General features: G+C 40.4%; 3 protein-coding genes across 12 annotated transcripts in view; all 3 read right to left on the bottom strand.

Annotated features, from left to right (window-relative positions):
* Positions 1–12,933, bottom strand: part of Rapgef6 (Rap guanine nucleotide exchange factor 6) — a 175,851-nt gene extending 162,918 nt beyond the window's left edge. For 5 of the 8 annotated variants that reach the window (XM_029483206.1, XM_029483209.1, XM_021175412.2 and 2 more), the window contains exon 1: positions 12,349–12,933. In XM_029483206.1, coding sequence (XP_029339066.1) covers positions 12,349–12,417 — 69 coding nt within the window. In that variant the 5' untranslated portion in view covers positions 12,418–12,933. The remainder of the gene's footprint in view (positions 1–12,348) is intronic. The other 3 variants (XM_029483210.1, XM_029483207.1, XM_029483211.1) reach the window with 3 other exon arrangements.
* On the bottom strand, positions 26–2,685 carry LOC110304185 (dnaJ homolog subfamily C member 14). The gene has a single exon (XM_021175417.1). It carries the CDS (start codon positions 2,588–2,590, stop codon positions 509–511), a length of 2,082 nt encoding a protein of 693 aa, XP_021031076.1. The 5' UTR covers positions 2,591–2,685; the 3' UTR covers positions 26–508.
* Positions 12,934–17,196: 4,263 nt separating the features above from the next.
* Positions 17,197–22,965, bottom strand: part of Fnip1 (folliculin interacting protein 1) — an 80,128-nt gene continuing 74,359 nt past the window's right edge. For all 3 annotated transcript variants that reach the window (XM_021175415.2, XM_021175416.2, XM_029483214.1), the window contains 2 exons: positions 21,863–21,978; positions 17,197–19,931 (listed from right to left, as the gene is read on the bottom strand). In XM_021175415.2, the coding sequence (XP_021031074.1) occupies positions 19,853–19,931; positions 21,863–21,978 (195 nt within the window). In that variant the 3' untranslated portion in view covers positions 17,197–19,852. The remainder of the gene's footprint in view (positions 19,932–21,862; positions 21,979–22,965) is intronic.

The raw sequence follows: 22,965 nt of genomic DNA, 5'->3' as shown, positions 1-22,965 counted from the left end.
ATAAAGTGAAAGTCAGAGGAAAAAATCAGTTTCCACTCTTGAGTTCTGTGTCTCCAAAATTAGGGCTACATGCTTTTTCTTTTAGCTAGTATATCAGGGTAAAGGGGGGAGGGGAACCCCTGATATGGGTTTAAGAAATAAGATACACTCATTTAAAAGGGGGTGTGTTTCATCTGCTCTTAAGAGCAGATGATAAGATAAAGGCATACAGCCCCCAGAGAAATCCCCAGTTCCCACACCTCAGAAGCGTACTGTCTGGACTAGGTCCAGCCCCTGAAGTTCTTTGCTCTAACCACCTCCTATTCTTTGGTATTGTCAGAAAACAAGATTCAGTTCCTGGGTGTTGGGGAAGAGGGAGAAGAGGTCATGGGTTTCCTCTAAATACTGAGTGAACAATTTAAAATGTTTCCCTTTTTAAAGTATTTTAAAATAAATCAAATTCCACCCTGTGCTGTACACAGCCCTTTTGACTCCCTGACATTGATTTGAGGAAGGAAGAGAAGGGGTGTCATCGTTGAAAGGGCCGCTTCACTTTCTTCCGCTGTTTAGGTTTGGCTTCTCCCTTGGGTACTGAACTGTTGGGCCTAGAGGTNGAAGTGGTCCCAGGGCCAGGGTGAGGTGCGGCAAAGAAGTTCCCATTGGACACCGGCCCCGGAGGTACTTGAAAGATTCGGCTCAAGAAATCCTGCAGGTCAGCAGGAGGGGACTCTGGAGTGGCCCTCTTGGCGCCCGGTACCCGAGAACCAAATGTGATGTGGTAAGGAACTCTGTGGGTATCTGGGGAGATACCCACACGTTGGCATCCAGCCCACTCTGTGATGTCATACACCTTTCCATCCATCAGCGCAAAGTAGGTGATCTTGAGGCCCAGCATGCTCGACTCTGCCCAGAAGTCTCCTTCCTCAGCAGGATGCAGCCTGTTACACTCAGCACAGTATCTGGCACTCTTGGGTTCCCGGTCCATTTCAAACCTCCTATGCTTTCCTTGGCATCTGCTGCACATCATCGTGTTCATTGCCTCCTTGAGGTCATCTTGTAGCTTCGACAGAAACTCATTCACTGACCGGCTGAGCTCATTCTCTGCCATTCGTTTCATCTCATATTCCTTCCNCCTCTCNGGGTTGCTGACAATGTCCCAAGCTGCCNGCAAAATTTTGAAGGCCTCCTCAGCCCGGGGATGGTGATTTTTATCAGGATGGACCATTACTGCTAGCTGCCTATAGGCCTTCTTTAGTTCAGTGTCNGANGCTGTAGCTTCAACCCCCAGCACATGAAAAAGGTTTAGTTCATCTTCAGGAACCCCAGCCATGGTCAAGAGTCGGGCCACTTCCTCTTCAGGCTGGCAGTATCGCCCACTAGCTACAGGTGCATTGCCCTGTTTCTTAGTCCTCTGCTTGACCCAGGGCAGCTCCTGCCAGCCCCACTGTATTAACCTTACCAGCTGCTGCCATGGCCTGCTATCTTTCAGCAGAGTCAAGCAATGATGCAAGGCTGGAGAACCCAGCCAAGAGAACAGCTGAGCGGTCTTATCCCTCCAGCCTAACCGGTTGCCCAGTCCCACCGAAAACCTCCAGCCCAACTGTAGACATCCCAAAAATAGGGCGAGAGCCAGGAGGAGGAAAGCACCCACTACCCTAAGAATACAGATGAGCAGCACCGCCACACAGAAGCAGCTCTGGCTTAGAAACTTGAACATCACGGGGGCCCAGCCCCCCACCCAGACTCGAAAAAGGTCCAGGTCACTGCCTTTCAGCTTCCTGCATGCGTAAATGAGATGGCCACAGGTTTCCACATACTCTCCCACCAATACCAGAAGTTCAATCAGCCACCAGAAGCCTGCTTGTCCAAGCTGACANAGTTCCTCTACTCCCCACAGTCCCAGGCCTCTGCGCTTATCTGTCTGACTTCTTTTTCGGGCCAGCCGATGACGACCTGGGGCCTTGGGTTCTCTGCGTCCACTATCCCGAATATCCTCCTTGATCAGAAAACGGTGCTTCTGCCTCCGGGACGGGGGTTTCTTTCCACTGGACACACGTGAAAAATCACTGGGAAATTTAAGAGGTTCCTCATCATCATATTCTTCTTCCAACTCTTCATCTTCCCCCAAGGCTGGAGAGGTGCAATGGTGGCAAAGGCTGCNAGAAGAGCCATCTCCTTCCTCGGAGTAAGTCCCTTCGGGNACNCCAGGGCTTCCCTGGCAGTNACAAGCAGATGGAATGGAAAGAAAAGAAGGACTCCCATCATCCTGGTACCCAGTCTCATTCTCTCTTGAGAGTTCCTGGTCCACTCCTGACTCTTCTGAACCTGTCTCGCTCTCATCAGGGTAGCCTCCTCCTCTAGGTGGTCCTGGACCCCTTGGAGGACCATGGCTTGGATCCGACCAGTGGGCTGGATTTGGAGGCTGTGTGTACTTAGGGCCGGAGTGCTCTTTGAGGCGTCGTGTACCATTAGGAGCAGTCTCTGCTGAGTCCCTGAGTCCTGAGAATAAAAGTATTTCGGGGTCCACAGAGGATCCTGATGTACTGAGGGAGGAACCACCACTGCGGTGGGCTCCACACAACCTTCTTTCTCCCGGGTGCTTCTGGGCCATGACCCTGCGGCTTCCTGAGGATTTTAGGTCACTGCCATCATTGCCGAGCAGCGGTGGTAACTCCTCCCTCCTCAAGCAGCTGCGCCTAAGGCCAGGGGGAGTTACAGTAGCAGCTCCCCCGGCTCCGCCTCCCGCTCACGCTGCTACCTTTGTTTATTATTCTAACTAAAGTCAGTGCTAATAAAGACCCTGTTAAGTCATATAGCTTGAGCAAGAATTTTTTTCCTGCAGTTATTTCCTTTTTTTTCTTGAATATTTTCTTTACATTTCAAATGTTTTCGCCTTTCCAGGTCTCCCCTTTAGAAACCCATTATTCCATCACCCCTCCCCATGCCTCTGTGAGGGTGCTCCCCCACCCATCCGCTCCCATCCTTCCAACCCTGGCATTCCCCTACACTGGGCATTGAACATCCTCAGGCCAGAGAGCCTTTCCTCCCACTGATGTCCAACAAGGCTATCTTCTGCCACATATGTGGCCAGCGCCATGGGCCACTCCATGGGTGTCCTTTGGTTGGTGGTCCAGTCCCAGGGAGCTCCAGGGGGTCTGGCCTGTTGACACTGTTGCTCCCTACATGGGGCTGCAAACCCCCTCAGCTCCTTCAGTCCCTTCTCCATCTCCTCTATCAGGGACCCCCAAGTTGAACAAGAAATTTTATTTTACTTCTTTGGAATTCAGTTCCTTTGCACATGCAAGCCTCATTTTGGTAATGATGTTCCCTCTCCCCACACATATCAAATAAAATACCTGTTACCCTGTTATGCAAGTTCTACTATGGTTTAGGGTTTTATAGAATCAATCTTACTGTTTGCCATGTGTCAAAGCCCTGAAGCTCTCCCACTGCCAAAGTTACCATTTATACCAAACAATTAGGAATGTGGCCTTTGGAAGCATACTCCAGAAGAGCAGCAAATGAGTGTTGCTTATGACTCTAAAACCTGGGAATTCTACAAAAAGAATTCATTCTCATGTTTATGAGACAAAATCTTATGTAGCCAAGGCTAGTCTCAAACTTAGATAGCTGAAGCTAGCCTTGAACTCCTAATCATTCTGCCTCACCTTCCTGTGAGCTAAGATAACCATTCTGGTTTTGGGGGGTTTTTTGCTCCTCCTTCTTTTTGTTTTTTTTGTTTTGTTTTAAATTCAGAAATGTTTTTATTTTTTAGTCTCCAAAAACCCAAACAGACAGGTGTGGTGGCACACACCTTTAATCCCAGCACTTAAGAGGCAGAGACAGGAAGATCTCTGTACATTCGAATACAGAGTAACAGAGCAATTCCAGGTCATCTAGGGCACAAAGACAGTCTCAAAGAAACACACAGTCTCAAAGATTAGCTTAGAAAAATGGGTGCACATCTTTGTTCATTTCCTATTAATAGGAACTTAACTTTATAGAATAGGTTAAAAACAAAACAAACACCCAAAACTTAGCATAAGTCAAGAAGTCAAGGAAACCCATTTGTAGTTTAGGCTCTCCTTCTCCAGGAACGAACACTGCTATGTTATTCCATCTATCAAATCTGATCTAGTTTAGTAATCTTCCTTCTGGTGCATTTCAAACTGTGCTTCCAGCACCACATAAACAAAGTTATCAAAGTTAGAAGTGTATGTGGTATGTTGAATATGCTTACCCCAGGGAGTGGCATTATTAGGAGGTGTGGCCTTGTTGGGGTGGGTGTGGTTTTATTAGAGGAAGTAAGTCACTGTGGGGGTGGGCTTTGAGAGAGCTTAATCTTCTGGGAAGTGTCTTCTGAGAGCACAAAGAAGCTGTTTTCCAGAGATAGTTTTGAAGGCATGAAGGGAAGAAGCTGAGGCTTGGCACTGTGTGAGGCCAGCAAAGGCCATTAGTAAAGGTGAAGCCTCAGTTACAGCAGAGGACTGAAAAGGGATCACATACAAAGAAGATTTCAGCTCAGTTATGCTGGTCTCTTCTTATCACCACAAATTTCTTTGCTCCAACTAACCAGTATCAACAATCCCAGTAGTTCCTTCTATTCTTGACTCTAAAGCCAGAGCCACATGGCTGAAGCTTGGCATTGTAAAGAGAGCCTGTGAGAGGCTATTGGTGAAGTCTAGTTGCAGTGGAAAACTGCCAATACCATGAGATGAACATCAAGAACACCAACAGCAGTGGAATGGAGTCAACCAGGGCTTAGAGTGATACAGAGGGCAAAGCTAGAGATGTGACTGAAGCCTTTTGAAGAAGCCCAGAAGATCATGTGTTCCAGGCATTGGAACAAAAAGCTGTAATGTTGAAGTTGTCTTGGAGACCCCAAGATAGTTGAGATGCCAGAGCCCCAGGAAACCTGCCAAGGAAAGCTGCTAAGAGGGAGTGGAACCAGCCAAAGAGAATTGTGCTGTAGTCAACAAAGCAGAAAGGAGTTGGACATCAGACATGGAGATGGAGTTTGTCCAGCTGGTTTTGGTCTTGCTTTGGTACAGTATTTTCTCACCATTAAGTTTTTGGAATGGTAATATATATATATCCTATGATGTTGGAAGTATGTGATCTGCTTTTGTATTTTGATTCTATAAGGTATTATAGTTAAGAGACTGCATGAATCACAGAAGAGATTTTAACATTGTTGAGTCTGTTATAGACTATGGTACTTGTGAAGTTGGGCTAAATGTATTTTGTTTTATGCTATGGCTAGGTATGGCCACCATAGACTCATGTGTTTGAACAAGCCTATGGGGTCAGGGAGTGGAATGTGAAGGTTTTAATATGCTTGACCCAAGAAGTGGCACTATTAGGAGGTGTGGCCTTATTGGAGGGAGTATGTTACTATGGGGGTAGGCTTTGAGATAGCTTTGTCCTAACCACCTGTAAGTCATCCCTAATTAAATGTTGTCCATTTTAAGAGTTGCCTTGGTCATGGTGTCTCTTTATAGCAATGGAAACCCTAATTAAGACAGTGTACCTCTTTATTACACTTCATTACAGTATGAATTCTTTTATTTTTGGTTGTGAGCCTAGCCTTTAACAGCTGAGCCATCTCTCCAGGCCAACAGTGTGAATTCTTGACCCCATGCACTTGTCCAAAAGCTTTAGTGGTAGACAGGAGTGGGAAAGAATAGTGGTAGCATGAATGATAGCTTCCACTGCCATGCCAGAAGTCACCATTCTGTTTTTTATATACAGCCACACCCTACTTTAACTAACTCAGCTTGTCTAATGAAGAACAGTTCACAGCACTCACATTCACTACATCCCTTCCAAAGATCCTCATGTCATGAAGCTCATCATGTTGGCTGCTTTTCCTTCTGGGAGAATTTAGGTAAGTTCCTAGCCATCTCAGAAACAAAAATCACATGGTCCAAACTCCCAGTTGGCCATGTTTTTTTTTTTTTTTTCTTTATATGAATGGGTGTTCTGCCTGAATTTATGGTTGTGGAGTGTGCCTGGTGCCTATAGAGCCCGTTAAAGGGTATGAATCCTCAGGAAACAAAGCTATAGATGGTTGTGAACCACCACATTCTCTGGAAGATTAAGTGCTCTTAACCACTGAGCCATCTCTCCAGCCCCCAGCTTTTCTTTAATAAAGATTTCATCTAGATCTGACGTTGCTTTTTTATATTTAGTTGGATTTACAAATGAAGGTCAAAGGGTCCAGAAGTATAAATACCTCCTCCCACCCCCCAAAGAACCCTCTGAATGTACATTGGCTGGGAAAACACACAGCAGAATCTTTGTTCAGCCACCCTCAGAGTGTGCAAAGTGACTCACTCAAAAATGATTCAAGTACATTAGTGGTGTTTTGCCAGGTGGGGGGAGGGTGGGGGATCCATTCTACAGGTTTAGAGTCACAGACCATTATTCTAAAATCTGAAGGTTAAGAAATAATTGTAGGTCTTATTTTTTTTGTTATCTTTAAATTTGAGGTAGAATTGTACTAGCACCCAAATGAGCATGAAATTCTGGCTGGCAAAATTTTCCCCTATTCATTTTGAGTTAGGGTCTCACACTATAGCCCAGGCTGGTCTTGAACTCAGCACTTCTTCTCCTCAGCTCCCTACAAACTCCTTTTTGAAAAAAAAAAAAAAAAAAAAAACTAAAAAGTTAAAACTGTCATTTGTAATACTCTGATGTTTCTTTAAAAAAAACATTTTGAAGCCATACAGAAAAGGAATTTCTATTCTAAAATATAACTAAGTTTCTTCTATTTGAATTGTCTTTCAGCACAACCAGATAGTTTACAAGCTATTTCAGCTTCTTTATGATGACTGTATGTTACTCATCTTTAAGAATTGTTTTATTTATGTGTATACCATGTGCTTTAAGATGCCAAAATCTTAAGAGGGCATTGGATCCCCTGGTCCAGGAGCTACAGGTGATTGTGAGCTACCTGATGAGGGGACTGGGGAAATAACACAGATCCCTTGGAAGAACAGCAAGGGCTCTTAATCACCAGCCATCTCTTCAGCTCTTATTCAATTTTTAGAAAAATAGGAAAATTTGCAGGTTTGTCAACCTAAGTCTTTTTATCTTTTAAAGGAAGTAGGGGAGGGGAATCATATTTTTTTAAAGTAAGTTTTCAGTTTTGTTTTGGACTGTATTCTAGGCCAGTTGTGGCAAGCATGGGCTGTGGTTGGGCACACCTGCTTAGAATATAAAGGGTGGAAGTTTAACTCAAGGAGGGTGAGGGATCTATGAGGAAGTTATCAACCATACTGCAATGAGACTTTTTAGTGATGCAGCTATTTTTGCTTGTTTGTTTTTCTCACATAATAGTAGGCCTATACTTGGATAGAACTGTTACTTTGTCCTGTTGTTGGCAACCTAATTGGAGTGAGCAGTCATTTACTTCTCTCAGGAAAAGTTCACACATACAAAAATATTAGATACCAGTATTGAAATGGGATCATGTAAATAAAAATTCTAGGACTTGCAATGGGTGGTATCATGACCATGGAGTCTCAACACTTGGGAGGCTAAAGCAGGAGGATCATCAGGCTTGAGGTCTATACAGGCTTGGCTATACAGAAAGTGAGGCCAGTCTGGACTACATAGACTCTATCACCAAAACAAACCCCTAAATTCCAAGGCTGTTATTATACCACATATATACTGTGCAAAGCAGAGGTGAAGAATGTGGCATGATGCACAGTTTCTCAAATCTCTGTATATGTATCAGAATTAATACATGGGCCATGTATAAATATCAATGCCTATAAGCTAGTTTTGAAGGTTCTAATTTAAGATGTGGAAGATTGACCTAGTATTTATTAATAAAAAGTGAGCTTAAGTATATTTCCTGAGTTGGGAAATTATATAGCCTAGGTTCATAAGCAGTGGTAATGTATTTACAGATATACTGTACATTTTGTAACAGAACATTCTGAGAAACACATCATTAGTCCATTCTGCTCCTGTGCAAACAACACAGTATACAGAATACTACGACACTATGACAGTTACTAGAAGTCTCAGGAAACATTTTGGAATACAGTAAAGCCCCTTTTTTTTTGAGTCATGGTCTCAACTACTTTGTCTGGGTTAGACTTAAACTTGTGTGCTCAAATAACCCACTAGTTTCAGCTTGACTGAATATTAGTGCTATTGACTTGTGTACCTGTTTTTGGCTGGGCTACAGTCCAGGTCCTACACATGCTAGTTAGGTGTTCTACTTGAATCCATATCTCTTTAATAGCTTTTGTGGTTTTAGAACACTTTTAATTACCAAGACCAGTACTTAAGCCCACATTTTCCCATAAGAAATCCTTTTTTAAAAATGGGAAAGGAAATCAGAGAGCTCAGGAAAGACAATTTGTTGTGAAACTTGGATCCAAAAAGTAGGAAAAAGAGCTAGAGAAGTAAAAACTTTTAGAAAGTTATCTGAATGTCATACTTCAGAGTCTAGTTCACTAAGATTTATTACAAAGTTATAAAAACACAGATTCTAAACTTGGCCTGGTGGCACACGCTTATAATCCAAGAACTTCAGAAGCTGAGACAAAAAGATAATAATGATTTAGAGAACAGTTTAGGGTACGCAGTGAGACCCTGTCTCAAAAACAAACACACCGCTGTATTAGCAATTTACATTCTGACTTGCTTCCTGACAGAAGCTGGTTTCTACCTTCAGGGGCTATCAGTCCACCACCACAGGGAATGCAGGATGGCTAAAGTGGGTGGATCTATGCTGTGAGTAAAGGGTAGAGAGTGAGGCAAAAGCTCCTCAGATGTTTGGTGATTAACAGAAAAGAGCAAGCTTCGGCTAGAAGTAAGGCTGGACTAGGACTGAAAGACCTATCCCCAGTGACCCACATCTGCTCCAAAGGTTTCACAACCTCCCAACAACATTGTCACCAAGCAGGGGACAAGGTATTGAAGCACAGAAGCCTATATGTGTGTATGGGTAGGGGGAGATGATTTGAAATTCAAACCATAATGTTGCCTATTTGTATATTTTCACATGCTTTACACTCAGTACATACTCAAGGAAAAGGAACTAAATTAAGCTTAACACAGGAATGTTATCCCCTCCCATTGTAACTTTGGTTTTTGTTTGTTTGAAACATGGTCTTATGTAGCCCAGACTGGACTGGTACTCTTAATGCTGTAGCCTCCACTTCATAAACGCTGGTATTCCAGACGTGTGTTATCATGCCTAGCTTTTAAAAATAGAATCCCCCAATCCTACCCTGAGAATTGAGCCCAAGGCTTCACATGTGACAGACAAATGCTCTACAACTAACTACACTCCTAGAACATGCAATTTTATTAACTTGGCTTCCATGATATCACTATACACTGGGTGTATATGTGTCTGTTTCTGTCTCTCTTTTTGAAGATTTATTTATGTATTTTATGTATATGAGTGCTCTATATGCATATATGCCTGCATGCCAGAAGAAGGAATCAGATCTCAATATAGATGGTTGTGAGCCACCATGTGGTTGGTGAGAATTGAGCTCAGGACCTCTGAAGAGCAGTAAATGCTTTTAGTCAATGAGCTCTCTCTCCAGCCCCTCTGTCTCTTAATCTACCTATTTATTCTAACATTTTTTTTCTAAGACATGTCACACCCAAACACATCCATCCTCACTCATACCAGGCAGGCCTGGAAACAATGGCAATTTTCCTCCTCAGAGTCCCAGGTGCTGGGATCATGATGTGTGACCCCTATTCTCTATGTATATTCTTTATATTCCTAATTTCATATATTCTTATAACTGAAAATATCTACATTCCAATGACTGTAAATTTTAACCTCTCCTATTCTCTATACACTCTATATTGATAATTTCATAATTCTCCCAACTGAAAATAATCTACAACCCGATGACTATAAATTTTAACTCTCTAGTCCAGCCTTCTCTTAGAAACATAACTTTTATGTGCTAAATGTTTACTCCAACATTTCTAACAGATATTTTAAATTAGACATATTGAAAACATAATTTGTGATATTCCCCCCTCGCAAAAATCAACTCTGGTAAATCTCTTGTATTTCTGTTTTGTGGTGCTGAGGATGAAGTCCAGGATCTCATGACACTAGGTGTGCATTGTATCACTGCGTGACATCCAAGGCCATTTCTTTGACAACGCTTCAACTTGTCTTTGGTAACAACTTCAACACTCCATAAGTTAGACCCCAAACTCTGAAACCACGTTCAATTCTTTTTCCTTCAGTCTATACCTAGTACATTATTAACAAAGGCTCCTGGCTAAAGGTTAAAAATATTTTCAGAAGTTGATGGCTATTCAGAATCCCCATGGCTGTCATTTTAGTCTGAGCTATCATCATCTCTTAGCCCATTTATGCAATAGCTTCTAACTTCCTGCTCCTACCCTTGTTTCCACCTGGTCTACACTCTACACAACAGCCAGTCTTTTTGAAACTCTATCAAGGCAGTTTCATTCCACTGCTTCAAAACCTTCAGATGGTAACTCACCCATTTCACTGCCGATAAAAGTAGCAGTAGTGGTGGTGGTGGTAGCAACAGTAGTAGTAACAACCCTCACAGTTTACAAAGTCCTACATGCTGTGTCCTATCCTACAGCACCATCTAGGACTTCCTACCCACCCTGGCTCATTGCCCACTACTCAAGAGTTCCCTGTTAATCCTGGAATGTATGAACAGAACACTCTAATCACAGGGTCTTGGCAATGACCATTTCCTCCATTTGCATAAACTTTCTTCCTCATAAAACTCTGCACATAATCCCATTCGTATGCATCAATAGAATGCACATAATCCCATTCGTATGCATCAATAGAATGCACATCAAGTCAAATCCTTGAACCAGGTATGGTGAGGGTCACTACCATCCTCATACAAGCAAAGTGCCGACAAGTTATGGTTCCAGGTTGCTGTGAGCTACACAGGGATACCCAGTTTCATTCAATAAGCAAGTCAAGTTACCTAGGACAATAGCTTATTTTCCCTTTCCCCAATTCTCCTTATCCTATTATTGGAAATAGCCATTACTAGCTAGCATGCTGCATTATTTATCACCTACCTTCTCAATTCCTTAATCCATCAGAACGTAAGAACTAAAGGACCTGTCTATTGTGTCCACTAAAATTTTCTAATGTACAAAATAGAACCTTGAACAGGTTGGCAATGAATAATTACCAAATTAATATATTTATAACAGACTCTTACGAGTCCACTATGAGAATCTTTTGACAGCAGAAACGAACTTGTGAGAATTTCATAGAACTCTTTGTCAAAATAAACCATCACTAGCACTCTGGATAATGATTTATTAGTAACCTAAATTCTACACTCATTCAAAAATACAGCCAATGAATCCAAGCCGTTAATATTCCCTTCAACAATGTTGCTATTCCTGTAAAACAAGATAAAAGTCCTCAACACAGCACACATGACCAAGCATAAGGTCCCCAACAGTTCAGAAAACTTCCTCTACTTAAAAAGACTCAATTTCAAACTAAGTACCGAATTAGATATTAGATATTCCCTCATTACCTAGATAATGTTCGTAAATAAAACTTAAAATGCACATTACAATGGTAATCATCACCACAGAAAAGCTGATTCTTAAATTATAAGTAGGAAAAAGTAGCCCCTGGAAAGGGGTAGGCAGGTGCCTTGTTACTATGCAAAGATCAAGGTTTCAGGAAGCAAGCTGGACTCATCACAGCTTCAATAATGGCTGCAATAATGTCATGTCCCAGAGTGTTACCCAGTTTGAGACTTTCTATGCAAAGAACTCTAAGTCTGAAACTCCCGTGACTAAAAATTAAAACATTTCATTTCAGTTACTGCAACTTCAAACAAGACGACTCATTGAATTTACATCGCTGTTGGGTTTTCTTTTTTCTTTTTTTTAATTTTGGCATAATACACATAGCCACTAAGATTATAGAAACGTCTTCAAACCAAGAAAACTTAACAAATAATCTTAAACTTCCCACGGAAAGTTTGAAAAAGCACCCAGGGAACCACTCAACACGCATCACCCGCCACGGGACTTACTATCTGGCTGACGCAGAGTCCGATACGGACACTGGAAACCTGTCTTCTGGGGGCAATTGTGCCGTATCTGAGATGAGCGCACAGCACACACTGGCTATGGTATGAACTGTCTCTTACACATCACAATTCCCAGCTTGTTTTTCAGCCCACCTGAGCGCACACAAACTCAGAAGCCAGTCAACAGTAACGGTGCTTTCTTATCACAAGTACAAGGAAGTCCCCGGCAGGAAGCGGTAGGAAAGGTGCTCATCACCCCGCGCGGCTACGGCCAGGTCCGGGCCGAGCAGTGCTCGCCAGTGCCCGGCCTTACCTCAGGAGTCCGCTCGGGCGGCTTCTTCCTCAGTGCCTGCCGAGCGCCGGGGTCCACGGGCGAGTTCATGTCCGCGGCCACAGGCTCCCTAGCCTGCGTCTAGCTGCCCATTCTCCAGCTCCGGGTGTACGCCAGCCCCACCAGGAGGGAAATGAGAACTGTCGCAGGGTCCAAACTCAAGCAAACAAGTCTTCGCAACGCCCGCCCAGGGCCTCAGCCCACGCGCGACTGGCCAGAAAGACGCCTGCGCGGGGGCGAGACTGGCCGAGAGCGCATGCGCATGCGCACGACGCGCACACTAACGCCCGCCTGGCCGTGACGTAGAGAGCTGGGCGTGGAGGGGGCGGAGAATGGCTTGGCTTTTCTTCGCGAGAGTCCGCCTCGGTTCCAGGATTGTAGTTTCCGCATACCCAGCTTCCGGTTGAGGTTCCGGAAATGCTACGAGGGCGTCGCCAAAAATAGACTATTGGGCAGAGCTGTGGGGAAGCTGCTTTGGTTTAGCGCTCGAGTCCGGAAGCCGCGGGGCTCTTATGGCCCCGCGGAAATCGAGGCTGCCATTCAGCAAGCGGGGAAGCCCACGCACCGCACCGCAAGCCACGGATCTTGGGGCAGTACTCGCGCACCTAGCCCACCGCAACATTGTGGCGTATTCTACGCGACTTTGAAAAACAAAAACAAACCACGAAATCGATAGTGAAAGCTGCCTCCAAAAAAAAAAGAGAAAAAAGCGTTTTGAAGACTAGAGCTATAGTTCAGAGTAGTCTGCTGGCCTAGCATGCACCAAATTGTCTTGGCTTCTGTGTGCAGAATTTTAGGATCTTCCTTTAAAGGGTTTATGACCAAAAAGCCTCAGGTGGACTAAGGAACTCCTGATTCGAAAGTTGACAGATAACACCTGTGGGCTGTCAGAATCCTTGCGGCTTCTGAGAAGATCAGCATGCCAACTTGGTATTTATTTAGCACTTTGAGACTGTTGGGGAACCGACCTGCAGGTGAAATCTTATATCCCAGAAGTTTTTTTCCCCGTCCTATAGTACCTACAGGCCCTCTGTACCACCTGTGCAGCTTCCACTCCCGTGGAGAAACTGGTGTCACTTGTTCTGATTAAAGGACAGAACTTCTGTGGAGGTAGATCTGCCCTTTTATTTCCACTTACCTAATCTAACAACCTTGACTAAAAGCTGGGCAGTGAGAGTGAGTGGGTGGGGGCTGCTTTAACCTAAGCAGTGCTTAGAGCAAACCTCTCCACTCCGTTTTGTATTGAATTTTACATTCTAGTCTCTAACAAAATAAAGACAGCTTCAGTTTTGTTACTTGTTCTTTGGAACAAGAAAAGCTGCAAAAACTGATTATCAGTTATTATTCCTGTTATGATAAAAGTAACCCTAGAAGGTTTATTTTGGCCCTCAGATTGAGCCAGAAGTAACAGGAGCTGTCAATCAATGGACATGAGTGCTGCGAACTTAACTCAGGCCCTCTCCAAGGGCACTGCTTGCTCATAAACCAGACACATCTCTGCAGCCTATTGTTTTTTGTTTTGGTTTTTTTTTTAATGTTTCTTTTGTGTGTGGCATGCACCTCTCTGCTCATGGAGACATCTTATAGGAGTGTTTTTTCTTTCACTATCTGTGTCCCGAGGAATCAAACCCAGATTATCTTGGTAGCAAGTGCCTTTTCCTACCATGCCATGGCGACAGGGGTGCCAAGTGGCTGTTCATTTTGTCCACGGTCAGGTAATAGCACATGATGAATGCTCTTGCTTAGCTGGCCTTCTTATTCAGTCCAGTACCCCAGGCCCATGAGACAGAAGAGTGGCTTTTTCCTAACTTCATTACCCCAATCTAGAAGCTTCTTCACAGATGTGCCCAGAGATTTATTTCCTTGGGGAATTCTATTTGTCCCCTGTCAAATTGACTATCAGGCTATTTCAACCGTAAAGGCTAACTTTCAGAATTCCAGACTCCATCATTTTGGGAAAGTTATTTTGTATTGTTCTTATCAGAGCATAGGTGGGCCACACTAGTCACACCATTCCTTGTGAACCTCCACCTTCTGGCATTTCATTTACACAGAATTTTTTAAATTGAGGGCTGTGATCACATCTAAGTACATCATAGTATTTGCAGGAGTATCAGCCAACTAGGGAACGTAGTGTCTTATGATTAGACATGTTTTCCAATAATGGATCACAGTACCTTTCTCTGGCAAGGTAAGAATCTCTAATAAAAACAGGAGAGTTCAGGCTGTAACATTTCAGAGTATTGACAGTGCTGTATTTTCCATTGGACGCTGGAGCTTACCCAAACCTGAAGTTTACAACACGCTATTAGCACATCTTTTTTGAGGTTAGGGCACAAAGGCCCCATATGGTTCAGCCACTATAGACATAAATTGTGAAAAAGGTATACGGTACTTGTGCTGGTTAATTTTTCTGTCAACTGATACATGCTAAGATCTTTTGGGATGAGAACCTCAATTGAGAAAATGCCTCCATCAGACTGAAGTGTAAGCAAGTCTGTGGGGGCATTTACTTGATTAATGAATGACTGAGGTGGAACACTCAGTCCACTGGGGGTGGGCAAGTGCTCCTGGGTCCTTTAAGAAAGCAAACATAGCAAGTCAGTAAGCACTGCTCCTTCACAGTCTCTGCTTCCTTTTCTGCCCTCTAAGAGGAAAGCTAACCCTTTCCATCCCAGGCTGCTTCTGTTCAGTGCCCATCACAGCAATAGGAAGTAACGAGACAGTGTTGCAAGTGCTCTGCGTCACTTTTATAAAATGTATATTTTAAGTTTATATATAGTGTATAAACTACATAATTCCCCCGAAGATTAATTTTCAGTCTCATCCTAATATTATTTAAGTTTTATTTATTTTTATGTGCATTGCTGTTTTGCCTGCATGCATGTCTATTTGAGGGTGCCAGATCCTCTAAAACTGGAGTAATAGTTGTGAGTTGCCACGTGTGTGCCGGGAATTGAACTCCTGTCCTCTGGAAGAGCAGCCAGGGCTCTTAACTGCTGAGCCATCTCTCCAGTCCCTCACCTTAAAATTTTGAAAGAGGGGAAAAAAAAAAAATCTTGATCATTATAAACTTGAACTTTGCAGGCAATCAGACTGGAATTTAACTTTTCGTTAGGAAAGGAAGTTGTTTCCCAGTGTGGAGGACCTAACCCCTAGCAAGCATTCTACTACTGTTATGAACACACCCCTGACACCATTTAATGCATCTCTGAACATCAGTTTGTACATCTGTATGGAAATAGTGGGCTTTCAGGATTTTCAAGATTATGAGTTAAATCATGTGAATCACTATGATGTCACCACAATTCAAACAAAAACACTTCTATTTCTTCTGGAAAATGATTTCTCTTAAATACAAGTTCATGTTTGAACAATTTGAATAGTTTTAATGAAATTAAAAATTCTTACTAAGGAATATAATAAAATCTGATAGATTATTTTAAATTTATATTATTTTCCCCTTTTAATTTTCTAAACTTAGTTACCTTTATACAAACTTTGCTAGTCTAGCTATCCCCTAGAAGTTTAAAATAGAAAATTACTAAGAGCCAAGCTTAGCTTGCCTAATAATTTGTAGACATGACAAATTCACGCACCTGATAAGCTTCAACTTCACAGTCCACACTGGCCTACAGCTCGGCTTGGTCTTATCTTGCTGCTCTATGGCCCCCTTCCACACAGAAAAGCACAGATAAAAAAAACTTTGGATCACATTACTACCTGTCACCCCAAATACCTGGGAAAACTTTCTGGTCTAAAGAGACAAGTTGGACTTTACAGGAGACTTTATGACTTTAGATAACTAGATTAAATCTTCTGCATTTTACATGGTTTCTCATAGCAAAATCAGTCTTCCATACTAAGGAATTTTATATTTTTAAAGTTTATACAAACAGTTTATAAATAACTGATCCATACTTTTCAAGTGTTTGATACTTCACTGATTTAAAACAGCACTCCTTTAAATGTAAAACTGATATAGATAATTAATATATGAAACTAGGTCCTGGTCTAGTGCTGCTTCAAGACTTAACTCAATTCAACCTAACTTAAGGAAGACAGCTTCCCAGCGAACCTAGTCACGGTTAAATGACTGCTGCAGATAGAGGGCTGAATCCCACATGATGCACAGCAAGAGGACACACTTCCTCAGAGTTACATCCAAAATCAGAGAGCAAAGCAGTGCAAAACACCAAATCAATAGTCCATGTTGTTGTACCTGTTTAATTGTGTATTTAATGGTCATCTGATTTGTTGTTGTTGTGTTGTTGTTTTTTGTATTTTTTGCTTGTTTGTTTACGAGACAGGGTTTTTCTGTGTAGCCTTCACTGTCCTGGAACTTACTCTGTAGATCAGGATGGCCTTGAGCTCACAGAGATCTGCCTATCTCTATACCACCACATCCTGGCTCATGGGCATTTGTTTTGAATAAATTGTTCTTAAATAGCATTACATGGTGACCTCTTGGTTTGGGTTGGTTGAGTTTGGTTTGGACTTAAAATTTCAATTTATCATTATGAATAGAGTTGGGTGTATGAATGAAAATACGACACTAAAATTACAATTATAAGAGCATACATTAAAACTTCTCTGAACATTATATGGTAACTATTCAGATTCCCTGGCAAAAGGTGGCAGCCAAAAATTCTTGGCATTTAGCTAAATTCTTAACAATCATTATTTTACTTAACTCTCACAATCTAATAAAGTATTAACAGATTCTGTCACTATAGAAAGGTCACATGCTCATCAATCTAGGTTGATATCCAGAGCCCAAACTGTCACACATGCCTCATTAACATATGAAAGAAACACAAACATTACCCATCAAATTGACAAGAGTGTTTATTGCACAAATTTCCCCTAGAACTGGGAGGTTATTATAATACAGGTGTACATTTGAGAAATGTATTCAGAACAACAAACAAGTATGTACATTGTATATATTCATCATCTAAATAACTTAAGAGAAAGCAGAACATTCTCATAAGACAGCTACCGGAGGGAGGCATTATGCAAATTGTTTTTAGTGATCATCTGCACTGTGTGCCAATGTGCAACAAAATGAAATCTGTAGTAGTATGTTTATTGCACTTAATATTTTCAAATTCAAAATTAAGACATTAATAAATGCAAGATATTTAAAAATCAAATCAATTAGTTAACATATACAGAAAATTAGTTTTAATCCTATAATATAAAAGATCCCTTTTTAATTTCCTGTAACAATAAACAGGTATTTTTATTATGCAGCACATATTTGTCTGTACCATTAAGTAGTTGAAAATTATTTTAAACAGGCCAAAACTCTTTTCACATTTATCACAGCCACACTGTAGTGAAGTAGCAGCTCATTCCTTGGGCTTTGAGTAAGTAAAGAATATGATGATAAAAGTATTACAAACTCAGGAATCCTATAAGGACTAGCGAGTTTTTAAGAAATGATAGGCCTTTCCAGCAAAGCTGAGTTTTGAGAATATTAGGTGCACAAGCCATTCACTTATTAAAGACTAGAATTACTAAGTAGTAATGACAGATTTCAAATAGAACTATGAAAAGTTCCATGTTCAAGAAAACATCCCAAAACATTATCTACCTGCTACACATATTATTCTGAGCCACAATCAAAAAACAATGTACAATGGCCCGTAGCGGAACTTTCCCAGACTCTAAATTCTAACAGAAATCTACTCACTGAATTTCAACAGAATACAACAGAGCAATTCCACTAACAGATGGGTTACAAGGACATCAAAAACAAAAACAAAACAAAACCCCCAAAAATCTCCACATCTATAAAAAAACCCTTTGGCACCAAGTCATCCATGGGAGACCCAGGCACTAACTGGAACCAACAAACAGAACCAGGGCCAACTGTAGATGCCCTAAATTTGGGGTTTATGTTCCATTAAAACATTCTATCTATTCTTTTCTAGTTGGAATTCTCTTGAACACACATAAAGAGTAAGATAAATGTAACCAGACACATAAATTCAAGATTCTGAAGACTATAAACCACAGAAATTTTTTGTTAATTACTGAAAAATTTAAATAGCAAGAATGGATATGTTATAATAAAATTATCCAGTAACCGAACACGTGGGTAGGGTTGTTGGGGGGGGGGGGTATGTTTTTCTTTTCTTTCTTTGTTTCTTTGTTTCTTTCTTTTCTTTTTTTTTTTTGAGCTAAACATTTTAGAATTAGTCAATGAAAACAGAAACCAACTTTAATTCTAGCATTATGTATATCTTAGCCCACACAAGCAGAGAGTAAGCTCTAATTCAGTATTCAAGTAAACTGAGGTAGTAGAGTATATTGAAAACATGATCTACCCACCTTTTTATTTACATTACTTACAAGAGTTTGGTTCCTTATTAGCCTTTCTTACAAGCAACAATCTGCACTATATACAAAGACAATGACAGATGATGAGGGGAAAGCTTTGAAAAGCAATCAACATTTGAAAGAAAGGAACACTTAAAGAAAGAACAATTTTTAAAGATATTACTTCTACTAGTGTAAATTGAGGATTGTTAGGAAATATTCTGCTCATATGGGTTTATAATGGTCGATACTGAAGTTTGTGGCCACCTGAGCATATTTTAAAAATACAGTATTTTTGCCATTGCTTTGGTGCACTTTTTAATCTTAATTTTTATTTATTAAATTAATATGTAAATATTGATAAGAATTAGCTTATTCTTAGAAAACAAATGGTAAAAAGTAGTATTCTTAGGGAATCTAGAACCTTGAGCCTCAAAAAGATTGGCTTAAATACATTTTAGAATGCGTGAAACAGAAAAATCATCAGAAGGTAGTATTTCAACATTATATACAATACTAGATGAAAAAATATTTTTTTAAAAAGGCATGTTTATCAATATTGTATTTCTACCCCTGCTTTTTTAAAAAAATAGATACATATGTACACTTGGGATGGGCACATGACATCTTCACTCATTCTGAGTTTCTCATAATTAACAGTTGTTTTTTTTAAAAAAAAATACTTAAATAACTAGAAATTAGTTGATCTGAATTGCAAAACAATAAACAAATCAAGGTCTTGCAGATTTCTGTACCTTAGAAATAAAAATTAAAAATCAGTGAATTGAAGATTTCTGACATTTGATCATGAGACAACTATTGCTATTCATGAGTTGTGACATTTTATAGAGTTTGTATGAGATTCCTGTATATTCACAGAAATTTCTAAGTTACACTTTGGCTTTTGCAAATTCCACCCCTCCACATACCCCCAATTATTTTGATTTAGTTTCACTTGGTTGAAAAATCTACCACTGCTCAGATGTCCAGTTAAAAATAAAAAGTCATCTGGTCTACACAGACCACAATGCGGGGTGATGAGTTCACCTAAAGCGTAATGCACAAAACAAACACAGCACGAACAGCAACAGCTCCACAGATACAGCGCCTGTCTCCTTGGTTTCTATTCAACTTTAAACAAAATTATCCTCTAGACATGTTAAAGGAGTATCTGAGCAACATATGGAGAGTGGGTGCTTGCCACTGCAGCCAGAAGAGGAAGGTCACTGGATTCGATCCTGAAATAAAGAAAAGACAACTCAGTTCAGGCTTTCTGTATCCAAACTATGAATCTTAGAGGCAACAGTCACTTCTATATGGCCAGTGAACCTCAGCACTGAGGTGCTTATCCTAGACAAAAGCAAAAGGGCAAGGAGCTAAAGATAACAACACCTGGAAAATTTCACCAACAGTAGCACCACAGACTCAAAGGAATGGACCCTTCTAAATGCAAAGGCAGCCAGGGAACAGACACAGGAAAGCACCACAGTTGACCTGACATTCATCAAGGGACGGATGTGCAAGAAATACAATTTACCAGTAATAAAATAATAGTCTGTGTGAGCTTTTAACCAAAAGTTCCTATAATATATGCTACAAGTAATGGAAATGTCTTGAAAATACATCATACCACAATGATTCAAAGAGGGCATGCTGTACAATTCAAATTATACACACATCTGTAATCCTGCAGTGAGGAGACTGAGAGAAGAAGATCACAAGCTTGAGGTCAAGTTAAGTTACAAGGGAAGTCCTGTCTCAAACAAAAATTTAAAAACTCTGTATGCTATTTTCCAGATCAGGAGTAACAATTTTAAAAGTCTGCTACAAGTCTGGTTATTTAATAAGTGATGGCTTTTTGTTCAGACCGTACTTTCCAGATTAGTGTTATCAGAATTATGTGTATAATAGTTTGTATGTACTTTAATTAAACAGTCTACTCCCAGGAACTTATGCTCACAGGACAAAATTTATTTTCATTCCAGCACTAGTTTATAACAGCAAACATTGTAAACTGTAAATTATATAAAGGAAGGCTATACAACCCTTAAAATGAGATCTAGCAGTATGCATCCATATGCAGAAATATTCAAGCTATGTTAGCTGCATTGCACAACAGCATACTGACAGAATATAAACCAATTTCTATTTTTATACATTTTAAAATTCAGTAACAATAAACAATGTCAACAGTGTTGATGTTGGGGTTGTAAGCTGAGGAAAAGTTGATGGTAGTTTACTTTCCATTTTATACCGAATGTACTATGAACTTGGGTTTATTAAATTATTTTAAAAATTAGTTTGATTTCTAAAGGTATTAATAAAGGTAGCACGTGCGCGCACGCACGCACACGCACACACACACACACACACACACACACACACACACTTTTCTATTTCCCAGGAAATTAAGATTATATGTTTCTGATTTTCCAAATACTAAAGAACCATTCTCTAAAAAACTTCACTGGAATTTGAACAACCTTTGGTATAGAATGTGAATAGTGTTAAAGTCAGAAATATTTGGAGTCATTAAATCATGTTCAGTCCTAATATCTGACAAAAGGACATGTTAATATACAACACTAGCCACTTCCAATTTGGATATTGCTTACACACTACAGAATGACTAAAGAATTGGGCAAGGGAGGGAGATGACATATAGCTCCAGTAGAGTATTAATAAGTGTGAGGCTATGAGGGTAAATGCCCAGAATGGATGACAAAAAAAAAAATTAGACTTTAACTTAGCTTGTCATACACACTGGATTCTAAATGATTGATGCTGATCCTTTTCCTTTTATAGAAATTAAATTTAGGGAGAAAAATCTTTAGTTCCTTTTATCATGTACACACAGACCATAGAAAAGCTGATAGCACATAATACAATAAGGCAACATTATGCTTGGAAACCAACTTCCTTTTCCTCCTTAGTTATCATTTCAGATAAGAGTTACTTTTCAGAGAGTAACTGCAGAGTAGGTCAAGGGCCTATGCATTTATATTAGTGGATAACAGAAATCTACTTTTCCAGGGTCAAAGAAAACTAAACACTAACAGTACCCAGACTCTAATAGGAAAAGATACACTATAATAAACAACAACAGAAAGCAGTTCCATGGAACATGACAAGAGACATAGAAAAGCCAGAAAAGAAACCATGAACGTACCCAAGAACCACTCCGAGCTCCTTGACATGAACACGCATCTGTCCCCTCAGGTACTCAGACAGCATTTTGCTCTTGAAGTATAACTCCTGTAACCGGTCTTCAAGGTGCATTACACACTGCAGTCAGGAAAGAACGAAACCCTGTTAGAAAAGCCTTCCAACTCTTTTGAGTAGTATCAAATTTCTTTCCTTGCTGGGGAGAGGACATGAGGAATAACAACAGAATTTTGCTAACTCCCAACATAGTTCAGGATGGCCTCAAATTCTTGGGTGCTGTATTATTAAAGTATCCACCACAACATCCAGGTAGCAAATTTCAGAGCGTCAAGTTTTTCACAATTCAATTTGGCTACGCCAACTAGAATTTATGTTCAGAACAAATTAGTATGTAGTTTTAGCTGAAAATGAGTATAAATCTACTTCAGGTCAGTATCAAAGATCAACTCCTACAACATTGTTCTTTTTAAACTGCAATAAAATTTACTCTCTCAACCATTTTAAATGTAAGATTCACCAGCATTCCAGATGTTGTTGCACAATGATCATCAGGATTCATTTACAAGACCATAAAACATACTTTAATTTCAAATCTGATAAATATATGTGCTTATATATTATAGATGTGTGTATGTATATATCACACATTCATACATGCATGCATACACACATATACACATATTCTCTCTCTAGAATAAAAAACAGTTTACAACAGTTCAAAGAATGAATAAGACCTTGCTGATTGAGGTTTCTAACCTAAAATAGTAAAACCCAAAATACATACATTTTGTTATTTTGTAATTAATTTGTTATATGTTTAGATGATTTTTTTCACATGATTAGTATTATAAATGCTTTAAGGGGAAAATGTGAATTTCAAGTAATAAACAATAAATTCCTTTCTAATGAAAATGAATTACTAAAAGCACCTGATAAAAAAATTACTTTATTACTAGCAAACACGACTGAGTGGTTGTGGAGGCTCACTGACTGTGCTGTGACACACATCTCATCTAGACTGAGTGGCTGTGGAGGCTCACTGACTGTGCTGTGACACACATCTCATCTAGACTGAGTGGCTGTGGAGGCTCACTGACTGTGCTGTGA

This window comes from Mus caroli, chromosome 11 (genome assembly GCF_900094665.2).
Source record: "Mus caroli chromosome 11, CAROLI_EIJ_v1.1, whole genome shotgun sequence".
NCBI classification, from domain to species: Eukaryota; Metazoa; Chordata; class Mammalia; order Rodentia; family Muridae; genus Mus; species Mus caroli.
Note: the sequence above shows the minus strand (reverse complement) of the source record. Positions and strands in the feature narration are given on the sequence as shown.